At 42.8% G+C, this 21,318-nt stretch overlaps 1 protein-coding gene across 1 annotated transcript; it reads left to right on the forward strand.

Annotated features, from left to right (window-relative positions):
• The first annotated feature begins 1,274 nt into the window (after positions 1-1,274).
• On the forward strand, positions 1,275-21,314 carry LOC128257542 (uncharacterized). Its single transcript, XM_052988593.1, is given in 10 exon segments — positions 1,275-1,724; positions 6,254-9,575; positions 11,099-11,202; positions 17,264-17,496; positions 17,557-17,971; positions 17,974-18,524; positions 18,600-18,789; positions 19,515-20,536; positions 20,598-20,802; positions 20,867-21,314. Coding segments are annotated over 9 exon segments (6,066 nt in total). The 5' UTR covers positions 1,275-1,724; positions 6,254-6,393; the 3' UTR covers positions 21,031-21,314.
• Positions 21,315-21,318: the final 4 nt, after the last annotated feature.

Below are 21,318 nucleotides of genomic sequence, written 5' to 3' on the forward strand. Positions count from 1 at the left end.
CGCTTCCCAGGCGCCTCGAGAAGTGATTTAGACTCTCTGCCGACATGCCAATCCCTGAATTAATGTAGCTGCCAAATCAATTAGAGGCGCCTGCGACTTAATTAAAATTCGTTTGGCTAATTAAAAGGCCACCACAGCCAGTGTGAACGAACGCGCACAAGCGATTCTTTGTGGCTGTTCCGCCACAGAGACACTTAAGTTCCCCAAGTGCGAATCCAAATCCTCTTTTGTGGGTCGCATGCCTGCGGAGAAATGCAATTGGCATTTGGAGAAAAGTCAAACCAGCAGAAACAGAAAAAGAAACTGGAAATGAAATAAACACACACACACACACACACAGAATCAGAACAAAACGCAGCGCCAAAAGCCAATGCACAAGAATGCGAGATGAACGCCACGATCCAAGATCCACGATTTCCAACTGGAGTTGCAGTGCACTGAGAAAATAAAATGTTTGCTTGTTTAAGTATGATATATCTATTTTAAAAGCAACAGTTGTAAAATTTAAGCTTCACTTCAAACTTACGTAGTAGATAAATTATTCTATTTGCTGTTGATCAATACAAAGATGATCCGACTAATATTTGTTAAACTAATAACCTACCCATATAATATAATAATATCTTACTTGATGATTAGATAAAATTCCTCAGTTGAAAATTTAGCAAATATTTTCATACAATGGTCTATTTTCTGATAGGATAAGTAAAGTAAGGTTTTGTTTATTTTAGTTATGAATACTACTTGTCTTCGGTCTTTTCATTTCGGCAAAAAAATAAAAAATACATTTAAATCTCAAATTAAACATAATTTATACAAAATATTTATTTATTAAGAAAAAAAACGATAGAATGCCTCTTTTACTTAAAGCAACGAACTAACCTTTTGGTTTCTTAAATACCCGCCATGTATTTAGTATCATATTTTCTATAATCATTTTTTAAATGTAAAACCCAGTTTGACATGAAATGTTAGAATTCATTTTGATTGAGAGCAAACCATAGAATCTTTTGGTTTTTTTTTCTGTGCCCTAAGAACAACAGCTTGGGCAGCAGCAACAGCAATATCAGTAGCAGCAACGTGAGGCGCACCAGCAACATAAGCTGCGACTGCGACGTCCACGGCAATCGACAGCAGCCATCAACAGCGTTGGCAGCAACAGCAACGTCGACGGCAGCAGCAGCAGCGCCAAAAGTCGCAACACCAACAGCAACACCAACAGCAACGGCAGCAGCAGCAGCAGCAGCAACGTCGACGACAGCAGCAACACTCGCCAGTTGCTTTGCGGTCGTCGGTCGTTGGAGACGTTTGGAGTTGCTGCGGTGTTTACCTGCTTTTCTCGGCACTCCTCAGCGCGTGTTTCTGTGTTTGAATGTGTTTTCAGCTGGCATTGCCCATATATAAATAGTTTAGATAATGTGCAATATTTGGCATATGCAAAATCGAATGCAGTGCAATAGCTAAAACCGAGTGCAACAAGTTGGCCAGTTTTTTGAGGCCAGAGTGAAATGAAAGCTGGCAAAAGTGAAACGCCCACAAGAAAATCTGCGTGGTGCTAGTGTGGTCTTGAAAGAATCTAGCCAAACCACTTGGCGAATTCCACATACATACATACCAAATTGGTAGAAGCGAAATTTCACCAAGAACAGGCTTCAAGTCTTCGATCGCCTGACTTAAACTTCGATTTCCGTTGGGATTAGATCGAGTTAAATCGACTCTTGATGGTAATTAAACTAAATTGAAATTAGTATCTAGCTTTCTTTAGTTTCTCACTGTTAAAATAATTCGAATTTTAAGAAGACTTAAAGCAGTAATTTTTGAAAAGCAAAGGATTTCTGTCTCAAAGTTGTGATTGAAATGTATTAGCTGAAATAAAAATGTTATTCAACTGTTCACCTTATTTAATTAATTAATTAAAATCAAATAGAAACGAATTTAATGAACATTCCTCATTAAATTCGTTTCTATTTGATTTCGGTTAACTTGTGTTATTTATGTGGCAAGTAAAAAGTATATATTTAAGCCCAGCAGTTTTGCTTAAATTTAGAGTATTGATTAGCATATATTTAGAACCTCCATAGATCGTACTTGAAAACTCAATCAGGAAACAGACAAAATAAATTAAACTGGAAACACTTGAATGAAATTAGATTTAACACGTTTTAACGAATTTTCTTCGGCTGCAATTCATTTTTGTCAACTGGTAATTAAACGAAATCGTATATTAGCGCATTCTTTTCGGCCAGTTTCCAGTTTCCATAGCTTAACTGTAAACTCCATTGAGTTTGTCGGTGTGTTTTTCACACATTCGCACACGGCTGAATTGGCCCCCGAACTGACCTCTTCTTCCATGTCATGTCGGATTCTCCGCTTACGGTTTCAGAATTACGGTTAGCCATGTTCCGTGGCCATGTTGCTGTGTGTTGTTTGGTTCCATTAGCTTCACTTTGCCAATGCTGCACGCTAATTATACGCCTCTGTGCCTTACGCGGTTATAGCCAGACCCAGTCCAAGATTCAGACCCGGGCCAAAACGCAGACTCAGTCTAGAGTTGCGGTTCTTTGGCGCTGAGGCAACGAAGCTTGGAATGCAGTTAATGCTCGTTTGCATGCTGGCCTCCAGCATTCGCCTCCATTTGTACATACATGCCCATTTAATGCCCACAAAATTAGTCAATCAAATTTCCCTCAATTTGCCATTCGATAAGCTTACACCCATGACTCAGCCTGTAATCAGTGGGCTGATAAGCGACGTTCAGCGTATATATTTATATTTATATATAAGATAAACTGTGTCGCTTGTGTGCATCTGTTTAGGAAATTAAGTTTAACTTAAACTCAACCAGAAAGGCAACAAGGCTTGAATAATGCATTTAAGAGGGCCACATAAGTGATAAATAGGAACCACCCTTCGAGCAAAAGCCCAAACTATCGACCCATCAGCATTGTTTACCTTATGAAGCATACGCAGTGGTGTATTAACGTTTAGGGGTTGCTCGCTGATAGCCAGCTAGCCAGACCCTTCAGTTGGCTAAGGGCTGCAAGAGCTGTTTGGTGGTTGAATTTTGCCACGGCAACGCGGCCAAAACAAAAACAAAGGGATTCTTAGTTAGTTACGAACCAGTCAACAGTATTCAGACAGTCTTAGGTCCTTGTGTCCAGTGTGCGAAGGTGTAAAAGTGGTCAACGATAAGTCCTATACGATTGTGTAACAACATAGTAAGCCCAGAATTATCCCACATATTTCTAACACTTCATCACCCGTCAACAGCATCTCCAAATAATGACCAAGTTCATTAGCTCTAAAACAAAAAAATAAAAAATAACAGAGAGAAGCTAAAAGGAAAAGTAAACTTTCACATTTCTAATGGCGGCTGGTTTTGTTTCTTTTTACTATGCAAAATGGCAATAAATTTCCTTTGATTTAATTTCTCGAAATTAAAATATTTCTGTCTCATTTCATTTGCTATCTTCTTCCGCATTCGCATGTAAAAGCGAATATTTGTTGGCTAACCGCGTGTCAAATCTCCGGATTCTTGGCTCAAAGTCAGATGGCCATTATCACTTTCACTCCAACTGTCAATGCCTTCGGTTTCCCAGCGGGAAAATCTTTAGCCCGCCCTCAGAAATTATGGTCAGTTCAATGTGACAAAGCAAACAAAAAGAAATCAAACAAAACGCTGCATCCGTTGAAAGCCATTTGCATACCTACAGATATATACGATTTATCAATCTTCATAATAAATGTATGGCAGGTGCAGCTGCAGCTTAGCCTAAAAAACTGCAGCTCATCAAGTTTCTTTTTTATTATTCCGTCTTTTCTTCTGCTCGAGATGAGGTTGATTTTTATATTGTTGAAGTGTCTCGCTGTCAATTGTTTACATTTTCCTTTTCGGTTTTGGGCTGCTTAATATGCAAAACATTTTTATTGACCAGGCTAAAAAGTGGTTGACCGCCTCACGGCCTGAATGGCCTTAGAGTCCACTCTATATAGAAGGCATTGGAATTATCATTCTGCGACGGCTAAAAACCGAAAGCCAAAGATTAATGGCTCATTTGGGGCTTATTCCTCCGCATTCTTAACAAATTGATTAAAGATCTGCAAAATTTTGGGGGAAGTTTAGATATGTAATGGTGTTTCCCCGTTTTAGACTGATTGCTAAATTTGCTGTTCTTTAAAAATTTTATAATCATTCAACTTATTAAATAAAATTGAAATTCACCATTAAAAAACTGTATTGCTTAGTACTTAATCAATTTTTTATTTAGTCAGATAGGAATTTGTGTACAATTGGTTAGCAAAACTTAATTAAATACAAAAAATAATTTCTTATTTTAATACGAATACGAATACTTTCCCTTACTTTTTATATATATAAAAAAATTATTTTCAAGATCTTTTATTTATGAAATAATTTTAATTGTTATGTATTTTTTACAAAAAAGTTGTGTGCATTATTTAATAATTGAAAAATCCAAAAACTTGCAGAGTTACGCTGGCCTGCAAAACTGGCATTGATTCGCTTGGAATTCCCCATTTTGGCGGCCGGTTTGCTTTCCGCCTTGCAATTGACAAATAATCGCCAATAAAATTCCATTTTGAATAAACAAGACATTATATGTAAACACACTTTTAACCACCGGTTTCCTTTAGACGCGAGTTATACGAAAATATATTGTCGGCCAAAGACGTTTGCGTAATCAGCAGTCTCTGCTTTTTATTTACATTGGTGGTTCGTACGTGTGTGTGTGTGTTTTCGCTCGTATATAATATTTTGTTTAAAAACCTTTTTGCAAAGGCAAATAAAAATTAATTTTGTTATTCTTGCCGCGTGCGAGGCAATGTGACAACTAGAAAAAACATATGGATATTCAACTACCTATATAAAAACGCAGAGAAGTGTAAAGTGTGAGGGGAAAAGAAGCAGAGCAGAAGACGACCACAGATGAAAACGGCTAACGAACGTACCAAAAGCAGCTTAAAAGCCATTTTACGATACCGCACCGCATGTGAGGCAGAAGAAATTGTTTTGACTTTATGTAATCGCTCATTATAATTGGCATTTGTGTGTGACAAAAAAAAAAGACACGTGAATTCGGGGGGTGGTGGGCGGCAAGGCGGTTGGGCGGTTGGGCGGTAAACAATTGTCAGGTGCGAAGAGGCGGCACGGCAATATTGCGGCCTGGCCTGAGTTTGTGCAATGCCATATACTCAGACCAACATCGATCGCATGGCGATAAGCCAGCGCATTCATAACGTATTAAGCATACGCAATGTTGAACACCGCACTGATTTCTCGCTCAAGTTGCCCAAGTTTTGTTTTTTTGGGCTTCCTTGAAAATTGTAAAGAAATAAAAGCTACTCATGATTTGCGCTGGCAATGTGAGTCAAAATTCGAAAAGAGGCTTAAAATACTTTGGCAGATTACACGATTGTGTCAAAGACTTCGGCGCTGTGGGTAGCAATGGTTTTGTGCATTTCTCAGTGAAAAGAACAAATGTTTTGATTGCTAAGACTGCCATTCAACGTTCAAAGAGGATTGTTTAGATTTTTGATTAAAGACATATTACTTTAGAATATCAACTACACCTACTTTGATTGATTTCTTGAATCAAAAAATACAACAATACCTTTAAATATGAATCAATTGCTTGGAACTATTCTTATTTAACTATTATTTAACTTTGTTACCAACTCAAAAAATTCTACAAGCTTTTATTTTACTTTAACATTTTAAGATATATTTTCATTCAATCACTGAAGCTTGTTTCTTCTAAGCTATAAATAAAAATTGTCAATCTTAAATTCACAAATAAGTAAATATATAATTAAATCTGATTCAAATTTTTATGATAAATAATACGAAATAAATTAAATACATTTAACAATTTTCAAATAATTTTAAAATATTTGCATACTTTCAAAAGAATAACGATAGTATGTTAAATATACATATATAAAACTTGTTCTGTTCTTCTTCTAAGACATTGATTTCCCTAAACATTATTCATGATATTATTTTAACAAGTGAATTTCGTGCCTTTGTTTGGCTTTCTTCTTGTTTGCTTATACTAAAACCCATGTCTGGAATAGGGTACTCCCCAAAATTCCATTTGCCAGCGACAAACCAGCTTATCAACCATAATTACTGCGATGAACCACGCCTTTAAATAATGGCTTGCACCCAATTACCATTTGCATGAACAAGATTTTCACGAGCTTTCTCTTCCACTCTCTGTTTTTGTCGTTCCAGGCCCGGGGGCAACAGCAACATCATCACCAGCAGCAGCAGCAGCAGCAGCAATATCTGCAGCAGCAACATCTTGGCCGGCTGCTTCTTGGATAGCCAAGAACGTGATCGCTTTCTGGCCAAGATCGGAGCAAGCCAACGCCATGGCGATGTCACCTGTCTTAGATGCGGCTGCCAAAGCCGCTGGCCGTGACCTCAATGGCAATACACCAGCAGCAGCAGCAGCAGCAACAGCAACAGCAACACGAACAGCAGCAGCAGCAGCAACAACGCCGCGCAAAGCGAAAAAGACAATTATCAATTGGCTGGTGAATAGTGACAGTGACAACAACAATCGGCCGACGTGCGATAAGGCCAGCAGAGATAAACATAATCCAAATCCAAATCAAAATCCGAATACCCCAGCGAATCCCAATCAAAATTGCAGCTGTGAAACGCGGGCATTTCGCGATTTCCGCGGTGTGCAAACCCTGCGATTGCTGTGGAGCAAGCGCATCAAAAGTGCCAGCGAGGACCACGCCCACTGCCACTCCTCGTCCTCCTCGCTGGGCACTTTAAAGAAGTTAAATAAGAGCGTCAGTTGCCTGGTGAACGCATTCAATAACTCACGCGATTGCGGCTCGCCGGAAAAATCGCTGGCAAAACGCGCGGCCAGCCTGCACAACCTGCAGGATTCGCAGCATTCAAAGCACCAGCAGCAGCTGCGACTGCAGCGGGAAAAGGACAATTTCTACAAGTACAAAAACGCCGAACAGGCCAAGATGCAGGCCAAGTTAAGAAGCAACGCCGACGAGGCGATTTTGAACGCTAGCGAAACGCGCGCGAAACGTGACGACAGTGATTGCAGCCCAAGCAAACAGTATACTATGGCAGCCTTATCAGTCGGCGGAGATAAGGTTGTGAAAGTCGCGGGGCAAGTGGGGGAGGGGGATGAGGGGGAGCGGGAGGAGGAGGTGGAACTGCGGGCCAAACAAGAGCGTAATCGCCTTGAGGGTTTCAGTCTCAGCGCGGCAAGCGCCCAAAGTGGCGGCAGCAGCGAATCGCTTCACACCACCTCCAACTCCACCTCGACCACCACCTCGTCCACCGTCACTGCTCAAACGGTGACGTCATCGACGGGCCGATCGGGCGGACGTCGCAAATATAGCTTTAAAACCCATGCTGGCAAGTCCTACCATCAGCATCATCATCCCACGCGTAGGCTAAGCAACATGGATGCCAATTCCACCAGTGGTGGCATCAGTTTGGTGACCAAACTCACCCACCAGTTCAACGAAATCATCCAGAAAGATGCGAGACTATTGGAGCAGGTCAAGCGGAACAACGGAGTGTGGCTGTCGCGGGGCACGCATGTCTACAAGATCGTGGAGAAGTCGCCAGCCGAGGGCAAGGGATCACAGACGCCCGACGAGAACCGCATCTCCACTGTGCAGCGCAATATCAAGAAGTTCGAGAGGCTGGAGAAGCCAAGTGTTCCGCTGAAAAGCGAGCAGCTGATGCGCAAACATCTGGAGCTGATGAAGGGCGGCAATCTTCAGCGGGGTCCTCGAATCAAACGAAATCTCAAGCTGCCAGCCGGTAGTGTGGGTATACCCGAACTGGCGGTGGTTAGCGAAGAACTTAAAACACCGATTACAACTACTTCCGCAGAGCATGCTAAGCAACCAAAGTCAAGCACATCTGAATCACTGCCCAGCATTAGTAGCAATGCCAGCAATCAACAAGAACTGAATCAGACGAATGGCCGTCATGACAGACCCAGTGATGAGCTGGACTCGATTTTGGGGGAGGAAGAGGCCGAGGAGGAAGTGCGTCAAAAGCAGCGGAAGCACAAGTATGCCTCCATATACGAGAAACTGCGGTTTACCTTTGCAAAAGGTAGAAAATCGGCAAGTCCCTCACCCACAAAAGGCAGATTGCGGGAGGAGATGTCCATTGATGAGGAATCGTCTACCAAGGAGGAGGCCACCAGAAAAGAGGACTTCAAATTGGACATTCCCAAGGTGGTTATACCCCGAGCAGAAGATTTGGCAGACTCATCCCAGCCCCTGCTGATATCGCCCTGCATTGAAGCCGATGCCAAAATTCTAGACGCCCTGGAGGCGCTAGACCAAAAGCTCAAGGTGCTCAACCCGCTAAACGAGGCGGCCCCCGAAAATGGTGAAAGTGAACTCCTCTTGGCCGCCAATGATGACTTCGAGCAGCGCATCCTGCCCAACAGCTCATTTGTCTATCAGGCGGCCAACAAGCAGATCTCGAACAACCAATTGCTGCTCAACCAGGCGGTGAATGTCACTCTGGTCAATGCCATCGAGGGTGAGCAGATGATCATGGAGCAGAAGCAGCTGATGAAGGTCAGGCAGGAGGAGGAGAAGAAGCTCAGGGATCAGGATTTGCAGCGGGAGGAGCTCATCCCAGAGCCTGAGTCCATCTACGAACCCATCACACCTGCACCCAATGAAACCAAGACTGAAACTCCCGCTTCCAGCCTCTTCAAGATATCCGCCAAGAAGTCGGAGATCGTGGAGGACATATACCAAACGGTGGAGGAGGCAGCCGTTGCCAAGGTCAAGCCGACTAACTGGCTGGAGGGCTACGAGTCCATTGCTGGATCCCAGGAAGCATGCACTTCGGCCTACGACGGCTACGAGTCTTTTGCCCAAGAGGAGGTGCTCCTCACACCCATCACGCAGTCGGGAACGGGCACGGGCACGGGCACTTTGGGCCGGAATACCCGTGATGAGCTGCCGGAATTGCCCAAACCCAAGAGAGTACTTAACAAGTCACCCATGCCCTTGCGTCCGGCTCCTCCGAAGCCAGAGGCCAAAGAGTCCGAGGAGGATGAGAACATCTACGACACCATCAAGGGCTGCTACGAGTCCATGCACTGCAAGGCATCCCAGGGAGGAGAAGCCATCCCCACAACAGATGCCATCTCCCTGAGTTCCAACTGTTACGAAAGCATCGCCCACTTCCGGAAATCGCGATTGGCCACGGGTCAGAGTGCGGCTCAGGGATCCGCCGGCAACTGCATCCAGCTCTCGAGCAGTGGCTCCACCCTGACAATCTCCTCGGACCACAAAACCAACAGCCTGTACGAGTCCTCCCTGGCGGCCACTGGATGTGTGGTCTACGGCAGCTCGAGTGTGGGATGCAGGTCCTCGTTGGGCAGCAGTTCCGGTAGCAGGGATGGCGGAAAGCCCGGCGACAAGCGGTCTTCGATAGCGGGCTCCAGTGACAACAGCGACGCCTGGGTGGACATTTCGGATGGCGAGATCTGTCAGGCGAACCTGGAGGCGGTGGCCAACGAGGCCCAGTTTATTGTGTAAGTACACTCAAAACATTTTATTATTTAAAACAAAGCAATCACAATTAGATAAATTCAAACTGGAAATTACAATTCAAATAAGTTTGGCCTTTAATAACTTGTTGTTAGTTTTAATTATATAACAACAATTATTTACAAAAGATAAGAGCACCAAGACCTAAACTTAGCAAACTATCTTAAAAACAATAATTTTTCACATTTAATCAAGTTTTTGGCTTCCGGTTGAAGGCAACTAACTAAATTAAATTTTTTATTTTAAAATACAGAATCCTTTTTATTTGCTGAAAATTTCTGATTGCCTTACACATATTTAAAGTGAAACAAATTAAAGCTAAAATTGAAATAAATTAGCGTTTAAAAGACCCAAGTCTGTAGGTCATGTTGATTTGAATAACGGCACAAATACGAATATCGCAATATTTTTGTTGGTTATTCATTTCCCTGTGCAACAATCCAGCAATCTTCCTACAGCTGTGTAATGAAAATTCTGCGTAGATTGCTTATCAGTTTGTTTGGTTTTGTCTTATCTAATCGGCTGGTTAAAGACAGGCAGTCGCAGGGGTTCCGAGCGTCTAAAATGCTGTTTGCTTCCAATAAATGGTGCATTTTGAGTTGCAACATTGGTATATAAAATTGTTATTTATTTCTGGCTAATGGTTGACCCCAAAACTATAACGAAAACCAGGTCAAGGTGATCAGGAACTTTTAGATCCTTATCTTTCAATACTATAATGCAGCAGACTTAATTACAAGTAAAAATTTGTTTTGTATATTCGACTTACACAAATTGGTGTATCCCTTATCAAGAGAAAAGTCTACGTTTAGTCACAGTTTTATTTTCGTATTTGTATAATCTCGTTTAAAAGTAAGCAAAACAACGCAGATTGTTCTACCACGTCATGAAAGCCAAATAAATGACGTTGCTAAACAAAACCGAGGCTGTATTATAAATATAATATATTTTCGTTATAAATTAGTGAGCCATAAGCTTTGTTTTGCCATTAACTCAAGCAGCTTATCTGAATTGTTATACAATAATGCAAACAATGAGATAATTTAGAACAATTGAGAGCCACAAGAGCCGTTTAACGATCATTTAATAGTTCTTCTGATAATCACACCCAAAACTTTTCATTAGGACTTAATTAGTTCCATTTTGTCCGAGTTAATTTTGAAGTTGCAACACTCGGAGGGTGATTGAAACTATTTGACAGCTCAATTTCCACCCCACTTTTGCGGGGCTCCCATTAATTAGAGCGCTGACCTACAATTTCTTGTGTTATCAGTCGATAAGATTGGCGGGCCTCTTGAGGGAAACCCTAGAAATACTGAGAGTTAAGAACCAATCTATAAACTCAGACCAGTCAATGGCTGGAACTCCAAAAGAAATCAGTTGTATGGAGTTAGTTTGATCGATCGTTTGTGGAATAATGAAGTACTTAAAGAAACCTATTTTAAAACAATTAAACATTGGGCTTGGTTTGGTATATTTTAATCATTTTGACCTTGCCCATTTTTAGTGTACGTGAAAGGTTTAAGCCGCATCGCAACCGGAGTCCAGATTGGTCGAAACGCATCAGAGACAAAAGACTGCAACAAAAGAAGGCGATAAGCTGCATAGAGGGTAAGTCGGAAAACGAAATAAGTATGCTTAAGTAAGGCCTTAGTATATAAGTTAAGGAACGAAAGAAAGTGCTCACTGTGGGATTAGAACTAATTATCGCGTGGCCAGGGTTAGCCTTTAAACTTGGGTGGCTCACGTTGCGGGTCAAATTCCATTTAAACTCTTGCCGCAAAACAATAAAATATATTTATTAATATATTACATTTTAAATTTTTAAGGTTTTCTTCAAAAACTCAGCACAACATGTTAAAGAGTAGGCAATGTATAAAAAACCTTTTTTTAACTAAAAATGTAAAATTAAATTTGTAATCCATTTAGACTATTCTAGAAAAGATTCACTCAGTCATATTTGCAACAAAATTGATATTAAATAATATTTTTACGGTGTCTTCATGCTATGATAGAGGGAATGTAAATGTGAAGTGTAAAGCTTACAAAAACTACGTTGTTTTAACAATTGTTTTAGCTGTAAAATATTTTTAAATTGTATGTTCCTTAATTATTTGAAGAGTAGAACACAATGCATGTGTTAAAGAAGGGTATCCCGTGCACTTGAGCTTTTAAAGAAAGCTATTTATTCCGGCTTACCTAAGCTTTGGTCCGTGGTTCGTGTACGCGCTAAGCTTCACCTTCCACACTTGGCATCCACAGCTGCAAAATTCGCTCCAAGCCGATAATTATCAACTGGTTAATTGCCACAACTTAAGGCCACTTAATCATTTTGCCTTCGATGATGTGCTCTCCAGTCAAAACTTTGCCCCAAGAGACGTCTGGGTTGCCGTTGCCCGAAATAAAATGCCAAATGTGAAGCGGAACCCGAATCGTTAACAAGGCGAGCAGCTAACAGAGCGGATAATTAAGCCACCTTTTTTTACAAATGAGAGTGAGAGTGAAGAAAAACTGAGGCGAATTAGAGAGCGACAGGTTCCACCCTATCCACACTTCGCGAAATTAAACAATTTTAACATACACAGCATGGCTAAAAAAAACTCCACAATGTTAAGTCCATTGGACTTCTACCAAAAAAAAGCTAACATGTCGTATAAGTAACATATTTCTAGATTTTATGTTTTCAAAATCTAGAGAGAGCTGATGATGATTCAGATTGGCAATCTGTTGAAAAATACATTTGAAGACCTTTTTTTTTGCTCGATGGCATAAAGTCACGTCTTAGATTTATATCAAATTTAAGCTGGCTATGAGTAAGCTAAACTTTTCACAACGAAATAGAAAAGTGGTTTAAAAAAGTCAAACCAATATTTTTTATATTTACTTATATTTAGTAATATAAGCATGTTTGTTAAAAAATGTTTTTTAAATTTTACATTTGGAAAAACACTTTGGTTACAGTGACTATCTCTTCCAAAGCCGTTCTGTTTTTTCAGTGTAGAGTGCCCATAAAGTGGACGCAGTGTGCAGTTGTTTCCATTGCCTCTGATGTTGGAGCATTATTGCTCTCCACTGGCATCTCCGCCTCTCATTCGTGCCAACGCGCTCAACTCCGACGGACGGTCCGCTGAACAAAACGGGTCTCCGGAAAATAAAAACGCGAAAGAATTCGTGTGATAAATGTGAATACCAGTGGATAATTAATAATGTTGCTCCAGTGTTGAGCTGAGAAAAATAAAATGATTCAAATGCAAGCATGAATTGCATCTAAAATTTATGATGCTCTCAGAGAGAGACAAAGGGAGAACGAGAAAGAAGCAGATAGAGAGAGAGCTTAGTGCAGTTTTGCATTACAAGTTTTTGTTGTAATATTTATGTGTACTGTTGTTGTTGCTGCTGCTTTTGGAGACGTCACGAACTAAAACCGTTGCCGACTTTATTGTTGTTTTTGCCCTTACACCGCCACCACCCGTGATCATCCACCTTTAATTTGTTGTTTTTCTTGCCATATTTCTGTTGTTGCCTTAGCGGGCGATGACGAAATTGTTTAGCGAAAACGAAAACCAGTCTAGAAATATAAGACTGAAGCCAACCCAAGCAACCTTGAAGAAGTCTTAAAGAAACACAAAGCGAAACAAGGGAAAAAACCGACAGATAACCGTTCAACAAACTATTGGCCAAAGGAATCGCAATTTACCAAACACGGCGATGACTTTTGCATTAAAAATCGTGTCATAATGGGCAACTATTGCAAAAAGGCAGTGTGCAATGTGCAATGCGAACTAGAGTGCGAATTCGAACTCGAAATTCAATGAGCATGCTCATGCACAGAGGCAAAATTTGGTCGAAATCGAAACCCTCTTTTAAACTTTTTAAGAAAAACTTTTTTAATTTTCTATAAGAAATGAAGATCTATTTTATAATGGGTAATGAAATAATTATCTTTGCTAATTCCAATAAACTTTGTCATTTATAACAAGAACTACTTCTTTTAGTCAGAATATAAGAACCGTATTTGGTACCCGATTTATTATAATTTTCCTTGATTACATATAAACCGAGAACTTTTATTTTATTTTCCTAAAAAATAGATTTTTTACTTCAACTTTTCTGAAGTATTTGAATTATATGGAAAATATAAGCAATTGGTTATTGAAATATTCCCAAAGTTGTTTCAGTGCTATCCGCATAATCCCACAAAAAAAGGCTTTGCGTAAAAATGCAATAATCTCTTTTAGCCGCTCCCCTCTCTCCCAAAAACTGAGTTCAGCGAACGCAACTCCACTTGGCAATTGGAAAATATCTTGTAATTGCTTCATGTTTCATGGGTGAAACCGAAGCCCGCAAACCGGCAATGCTTAGGCTCAGCCAGCTAAATGGAAATTCTCAGTTTAACTTTTAACTTTTACCCGCGGCACGTTCAACTTTGGCTCGCTACGCTGACACGCAACGCCCGCGGCGAAAGTGTCGTGGAAATTCAGACCAAAGTCAGAGGCGGCGCAGCTATGAAAATTTATGAGCTTGTCGCATGCAGGAAGATCTCACTCAATTGGGGGATCTCCGAATTGAATGCACTTTTTCAATTAGATGACTAGTTGATGTACAGGGCACTCTCGCTAAGTGAAATGTAAGAAATATGAAGATTAAATTTTAATTTATTCTTCGTTGTGCTGCCTTTCATTTACAAAAATGTGATACCTATATTAAAAAGTGAAGTTAATTATATGATTTCTAAAAAATCAAACATGTGTCAAATATAAAAATTTCTTATCGTTTTATAGAGCAATTCTAAATAAAATGCGTTTTTTTAATTAGATGACTAGTTGTTTTCTCGGTACGTGTAAAGTTGACATAAGCTTTTCTTTTTCTTCAGCAAGAAATGAATCAATATCTTAAAATAATTAAACATTTTAAATTAAATAAATTGTTGCCTTACAGGCCTCTTCCATAAAAATGCGCAAATTGCGGAAGTATGCACATATTTACCCAACATATGATGTCTATAATGTGGCATGTGTAAGAATAATTACTCAAAAAAGTATATGTTAAAAATATATGTAAAATTAAGTGGAGAATAATAACCAAATGAAATGAAGTCATTTAAAGTTTGAAGGAATTCAAAGATATCTGTAAACACAATTTTCTTACTCTGATCATCGTTCCTATCAGCTATTATCCGTTTCCTACGTGACCAAGAGCCGAGTGGAAGACAATGACACCGTTTGGCCATTAATAATCTTAACCTTAATGCGTCAGGCGATTAATCAACCGTTCGATCCGTTGATCAACCGGATTTTTCCAGCTGCATTGCAGTGTTAATTGCTAATTGTTTATGCGTGAAGAGCGGATAGAAACAACAAGAGATCGTCAAACTGCCGGCCTTGCACTTGCTGTATTCCAATAAACAAAAGATCATCTTCGTATACACATATGCAATTATACATATGTTACATATGTACCAATGTCTGCTCATTCGTTTGTTTACGAACGTATTGCATTGCTAGACAATCTTTTTCTTTGGTTTCTTTGTTTGAGTCTCACGCCAAGGCGGTGAGACGGCTAATGAAGTAAACCATTTCCGTATCGGCATCGTCGCGGTACGATTTTGAACATTCACTTTACACGCACCAACAAAAGCCTAAATTCGCAGAATTTCACCAGAGAATACAAACTCGTAACCGTGGGCCATAATCGAAAACCGGTAACTTTGGTATCATGGCGCTGGCCAGAGTCTCAGCAGCTCCTTATTTTGAACAGAACTTCAATATTTTCAACGGCCCACGCGCAACAAGTGTCGCCGGCGAAAAGTATCTCGTTTTGTTTAAAGTATGTATCACAAACAGTTGCGACCAAAAGAGATATTACTCTAAAATAGTGTTCCTTGAAGAATTGTTTTGAAAAAAATGGAAAACTGTATTGTTATTTTTTACTTGACTCTTGCTCATATTTTGAGTAATTTATTATTCATTCAATGCTTAGTCTCAAAGAAGAATATTTAATATTCGCCAAATATAATAAAAAAATACCACAATTTTACTACTCCTTGAAACTTGTATAAGTTTTTAAAACGTTTTTAAGCAAACATGTTTATTGATAAGCCACTGACAATATAAAGTTGAATCAAGTGCTACTATCTCGACCGCGCCTGTACCAACGTACATGTTCATAAGCCGAATATCTGTATAAACTCATATTCATGTTCAGGCTGAAAAGCTTGGCTTGGTGCTTGGTTTTATTGACGCTCGCGAACCGGTTGGCATTCGCTGCGCTTGCCTGGCTCTTCATCTACTTATTACGTATACGTAATATGCGAACAGATAGTATCTAGTCTAAGCACTTTGTGCTCGAATCCGGCTAGAATTTTCTAAATTCACACATGGGTTGGCTGCAAAGTGGTTCTCTACCCCACGAAAAAGTGCTTAAAATTCGTTTGAAAATTGCTAAATTCGTTGGTTTTCAGCGTACTTACTTGATGAACGAACGGCACCTGCCACATCATGGTGTTTGATTTTTCAGCCATGTCTGTTAATCACTCGACATTGTATCCACAGAGACTGTCTGCATTCAACCATGATTCCATTATAATTTGCGCTATTTTGCATGCCCTGGCTTTGGGTGTTTGCTTTTATTTTAGTTTAGTTTACTTTAGTTTAGTTTAGCCCTCGCCACATACGGGTTTGCATGCCATTCGCTTTATATGGCCAGCAGCTTTATTGTTGTGACACTTGAAAAGTCGGTTTAATTAGCATATCGGACAGTGGACTGGATTGGTCAATCAAAAAAGGGCAGACAATTGCTGCAGCAGATTTAATTGCTTTCAATTGAGTGCATTTCCCTAAGAACAGAGTTTGGAATGCCACATCTGAAGCTCCACACCGAAAAAAAAACAGACTAATTCCAATGCAAAACAAAGAATTTGTTCCTCACTCAAAAATAATTCAGAAAAATTACTATGTTAACTTATAAATTTGCTATTTAAGAAGAACCATAATCATTTTAGAGACGTATTCTAAAAAATGTGGCAAATATTACTTAGAAAATTGTCGTAAACTAGAAGTGAATTTCTCTTTAAGACAATATTTTGATCAATAGTTTTTGAGTTCAGGAGTTTGTTCAATTAAGTGAATCATTCATCCGTTGATAGGCTTCTGACCCCAAAGATGTGACAAGATGTCGGCGATGAATCGCAGCAACGGCCAGCGCCTTAGCTGCTCCAGTAGTCTGAGCAGCAGTGGTCATCCCGCCGGTGAACCGGTGACCTTGCCCCGCAAACGACGACCTCGGGCCGCCGGCGAGGTAGCAGTCACTTGCCAGGGAAACTCCAGCAGCGTCTATCTCAACGGACCCGTGTCCGCCGAACCCGTGCGACCCGCTCCCGAGCCCATTTACCAAAACGAAGCAGCGGCCATTAGCCAGCGCAGCAGCCACGCCCACCAACGGGCCCAGCTGCTGACCTCCATGCGGGTCACGACCCACGGGGAGGGGGGCGAAAAACCCGTAAAGGTCACCATGACAGTGAGCACTTTCATAGGTTCGTTCAGGTACCAAAAATTGTGTATCAAAATTTAATGAATTTTATAATCAAATTGCTTATAAATGAATTTTTAATGTATATTCTTAAATTTTAAACTGGAACTAATAACAAAATGGTTATGTTTAACTTTCCGCACAGATGACTCAGACCACTATTACGAGACACTATCGCCACTCGGAAACAAGCGCCATTCGACGCAGCTGGTGCGCCACAGCCAGGATGGAATTCGCGTCTCGCACCGCCGGAGCAAAAATCATTCGGCATCCGCCCACACGCTGGGCGAGCACGTGGTCATCTCTGATGACTATGACTCCTTCGAGACGGACAGCGACGACCATGGCGAGGGTGAGCCTAACCAGCGGCTACGAAACGTAAGTGGAAGACCCAAAATCTAGTAGATTCACCCTAAATAACCCTCATTCAAAATGCAGCACAACGACAGCGGCGTGGACATGCGCAACCATCGCCTGCCGAAACCTCCTCCTCCGCCAAACCAGGTGTACGAGCTTGTGCGCAAATTCCGCGACTTCATCTCAAGCAAGAAATCTCCCAAGGGCAGCCAGCAGAAGCTGTACGAGAACACCCCGGCGTCCACGCAGTTCTACGTAGAGAGCGGCAAACGCACGGAGGAGGTCTACGAGAATACGGAGTACGGACCGGAACGGATTCCGGCATCCACGGGCCACCAGGAGCAGGCTCCAGTGTTGAGGGCCAAGCAAAAGAATGGCAAGAGCCTTCGTTCCCGGTTGCGCAAGAGTCTGGTCGGCTCCAGCTTCGATACCAAGCAGCTCTCCTCGCTGGCGGCCACACGGAGCACCTTCTACGTGGAGGACCCCGAGGGATCACTGCAGCCCTGCCCTTGGAGCCGGAGATTCACGGCTCCGGGGAACTGGACTCCGGCTTCTCCGAGAAGAACTGCACGCCCACGGCGGAGTCGCAGAAGTTCTCCACGGTGGCGCGCAAGGCGAAGAAGGAGGCGAAGGCTAGTAGGCGTCGCACCACCATCGGACTGCGGCCCCACGATCCTCCTCCGCCGCCGCCAGCACCAATGCCAATGTCCGGCAGCAAATCACCCACTGATCCGGAACGGGGACAGGATCCGGGACAGGCCACATCCTTGTACGCCGAATGCGGCGTTTTCAAGCCGGATGGAGCGAATGGATCGCTCAGGGGCGACGAACCGGTCACGCCCACGCCCAGCGGTTATGGAGGCGTTAGCTCCTGGTACGCGGAATCGGGTCTTTACCAGACCAGCGGCATTTCCGTGGCCAGTTCCAGCGGCAGCTCGGGCGTCTCCACCGGCAACGAGGCGGGACTGGGCGATGAGCTGTCCTCGGAGCCACACAGTCTTTTCTCCAACGAACCACTCTACCAAATGTACAGCGCCGCCAAATTGGAGGTGAGTGGGTCCACGTCCTCCAACAATGCAAGTGTCTGTTACTATATAATTTGTTTTATTTTCAACCGCTTCCAGTCGATTACCCGCGACCTGGAGGCGCATGGATCATCGGATGGCTACGAGGAGATTGGGCAGCACGCCAAGGCGAAGCCCGAGGCGCTGGCCAAGACTCGCCCCACCGCCCTGCAGCTGGTGGAGCCAAAAAACGGACCATCGCGTACCCTTTGGAGCGAGATTCCCGAGGTCATACACTCATGCATACTGCGTAAGTACTATATCATATGAACGCTGTTGGCTTAAACTGAACAATTTTGAGATTCTGTGGGATATTTAGAAATCTTATTTTGTTCTGTAGATAAAAAAGGTCGGGCAAAATAATAAACCTACTATTTGCACTACTACTTAAACCATAAGCTTTTTTGCGAAACCACGTTTTTTAATGCTCCGTACAAGTTCAAAAAATAAAAATGAATTCCTAATTCAATGTAGATGCCATTATAAGTCAAACAAATTCATGAAACATTGTTTTTCTTTTGTAATTACATTGATCGTGTGTATTTTTAGGCCCGTTTTCAAGCATTGGCTTACGTTAGCCGCCCTAAATTTAGTCAATTCTCATTTTTAAGCTAACATCAGTTTTGGAAACTATTATGATACCGCGTAGACCATATTTTTAAAAAGGCTTTCTTTACCTAAGTATTGAGCTGCCAGTTACTTTTATGTTTGCATATGCTGAAAATGATTTTAAACGAGTAAATTGATCTAAAATTAAAGCAATGGTTAAACCATCAAAACTATTGAAAAATTATCAAAATGTTTACATGTTTATATTGTTGATTGTATATATATATATTAAAGTATAATTAATAAGCCTGCAAGTCGAAATACATGTATTAGTTTTTGAATCCTGATGGTTTATTGATTTTAATTTAATATCAAACGAATTTTTAAATGAGATCATCCAAGTAATCACAGCCATTTGTCTTACAGCCACCTTGACCAGTCGGGAGCGCAGTCTGCAGGAGGCCAAGTTCGAGATCATCACGTCGGAAGCCAGTTACCTCAAGTCGCTGAACCTGCTGCGGCGGCACTTCATGAACCACAGCGCCTTCATGGACACCTCCGTGCTGAGCGGCAAGGACCGGAAGGCGCTCTTCTCCTACATTGTGCCCGTGCACGAGTGCTCAGAGCGGCTGCTCACGGAACTGGAGGCCTGCTGGCAGGACAACATCATGTTGCTTGGTCTGAGTCGCTGCATCTACGAGATCGCCGAGCGGCACTTCCACGTCTACGTGGACTTCTGCGAGCACCAGGGCAGGATGGACAGGGCACTGCGTCGATTGAAATCGTCCAAGGAGTCACTGGCCTTCCAGCAGCAACTGGAGCGACTGGAGGCCAGTCCAAGCTGCTGCGGCCTCAACCTGCACTCGTTCCTGATGCTGCCCATGCAGCGGATCACCCGCCTGCCGCTCCTGATCGATGCGGTGTTCAGCAAGGAGTCGCCGCTGAATCGCGAGGAGTACGAGGGCTGGAAACTGACGCTGGCTCTCGTCCAGAAACTGGTGGGCCAGTGCAACGAGGCGGCCAATCGTTGGGAGCAGGCCTTCGAGCTGGAGCGGATCGCCCGCCAGCTGGAGTTCCCTTCCAGCGTTCGGGCCCTGGCCATTGCCCCGGTGGGCGTGCCGCGGGCGGGCGCCAAACCGCGCTTTCTGGTCAAGCGGGGCGAACTCACCCACCTGGTGTGGCGCGGCGAGGATGCCAAGCTGACCTTCGGCAAGCGCCTCACCAAGGCCAGCATCTACGCCTTCCTCTTCTCGGACCTCCTGCTGCTGTGCAAGCGGCGCGGAGAGTCCAGCTTCAGCGTCTTCGACTACTGCCCCAGGAGCATGCTGACCCTCGCCGCCGGCGACTCGCTGCCCCAGTTGCCCACCAAGGACCTCAAGGATCAGGTGCACAAGAACCTCATCCTGATGACGCTGCTCGAGAACAGCGACCGCAAGACCGTCGAACTGGTGGGTGCACCTAATCTCTTCGGAAGTGTAAAAGCGACCGCTAATCTATTTGATACTATAGGTTTTGTCCTGCCCATCGGTGTCCGATCAACAGCGCTGGCTGCAGGCCATGCGACCGCCCGAGGCGGAGACGCCCGGCGAGAAGCTCTACGAGTCCTGGGACTGTCCTCAGGTGGTGGCCAAGCACAGCTACGAGTCCGAGGAGCCGGACGTCCTCCAATTGGAACTGGGCGACGTCGTCAATGTTTCGCGCAAGCTGCCTGACGGTGAGTGACCATCAATTTTCCATAATCTACCTTTAACCTTATGCCCTTCTCTTGCACTTTTCAGGCTGGTACCAGGGCGAAAGGATACGGGATGGCGCCGTCGGCTGGTTCCCCGGAACCTACACCGAGGAGCTGAACTCGGCCCATGTCCGGGCCCGCAACCTGAAGCAGCGGCACCGCCTGCTCACCTTCACGGCCACCTACCTGGAGTCCCAGAAGGGCAAGTGACCCGGTCACCGAGCTCCTGGACCCTCCTGGCGGTCGAGCATTACGCTGAGCATGCGAGCAACGCCAAACTCCATAGTCCGAAACCAACTCTAAGTGAACTACCATAAATAGCCGTACACTTTAGGAAATGTGATAATTATTTAAATCGATGTTAATGCTGATGAATCGGGAATCTTAAAATAACTTCTTTCCGTACCGAGTAAGCAGTAGCAAGTACTTGTATTTATGTATACCCCTCTATGTATATTTAAGCGAATTCTAATAAACAAGCAAAATAAAACAAATTTA

Source organism: Drosophila gunungcola (assembly GCF_025200985.1).
Source record: "Drosophila gunungcola strain Sukarami chromosome 3L unlocalized genomic scaffold, Dgunungcola_SK_2 000002F, whole genome shotgun sequence".
In the NCBI taxonomy this organism is placed as follows: Eukaryota; Metazoa; Arthropoda; class Insecta; order Diptera; family Drosophilidae; genus Drosophila; species Drosophila gunungcola.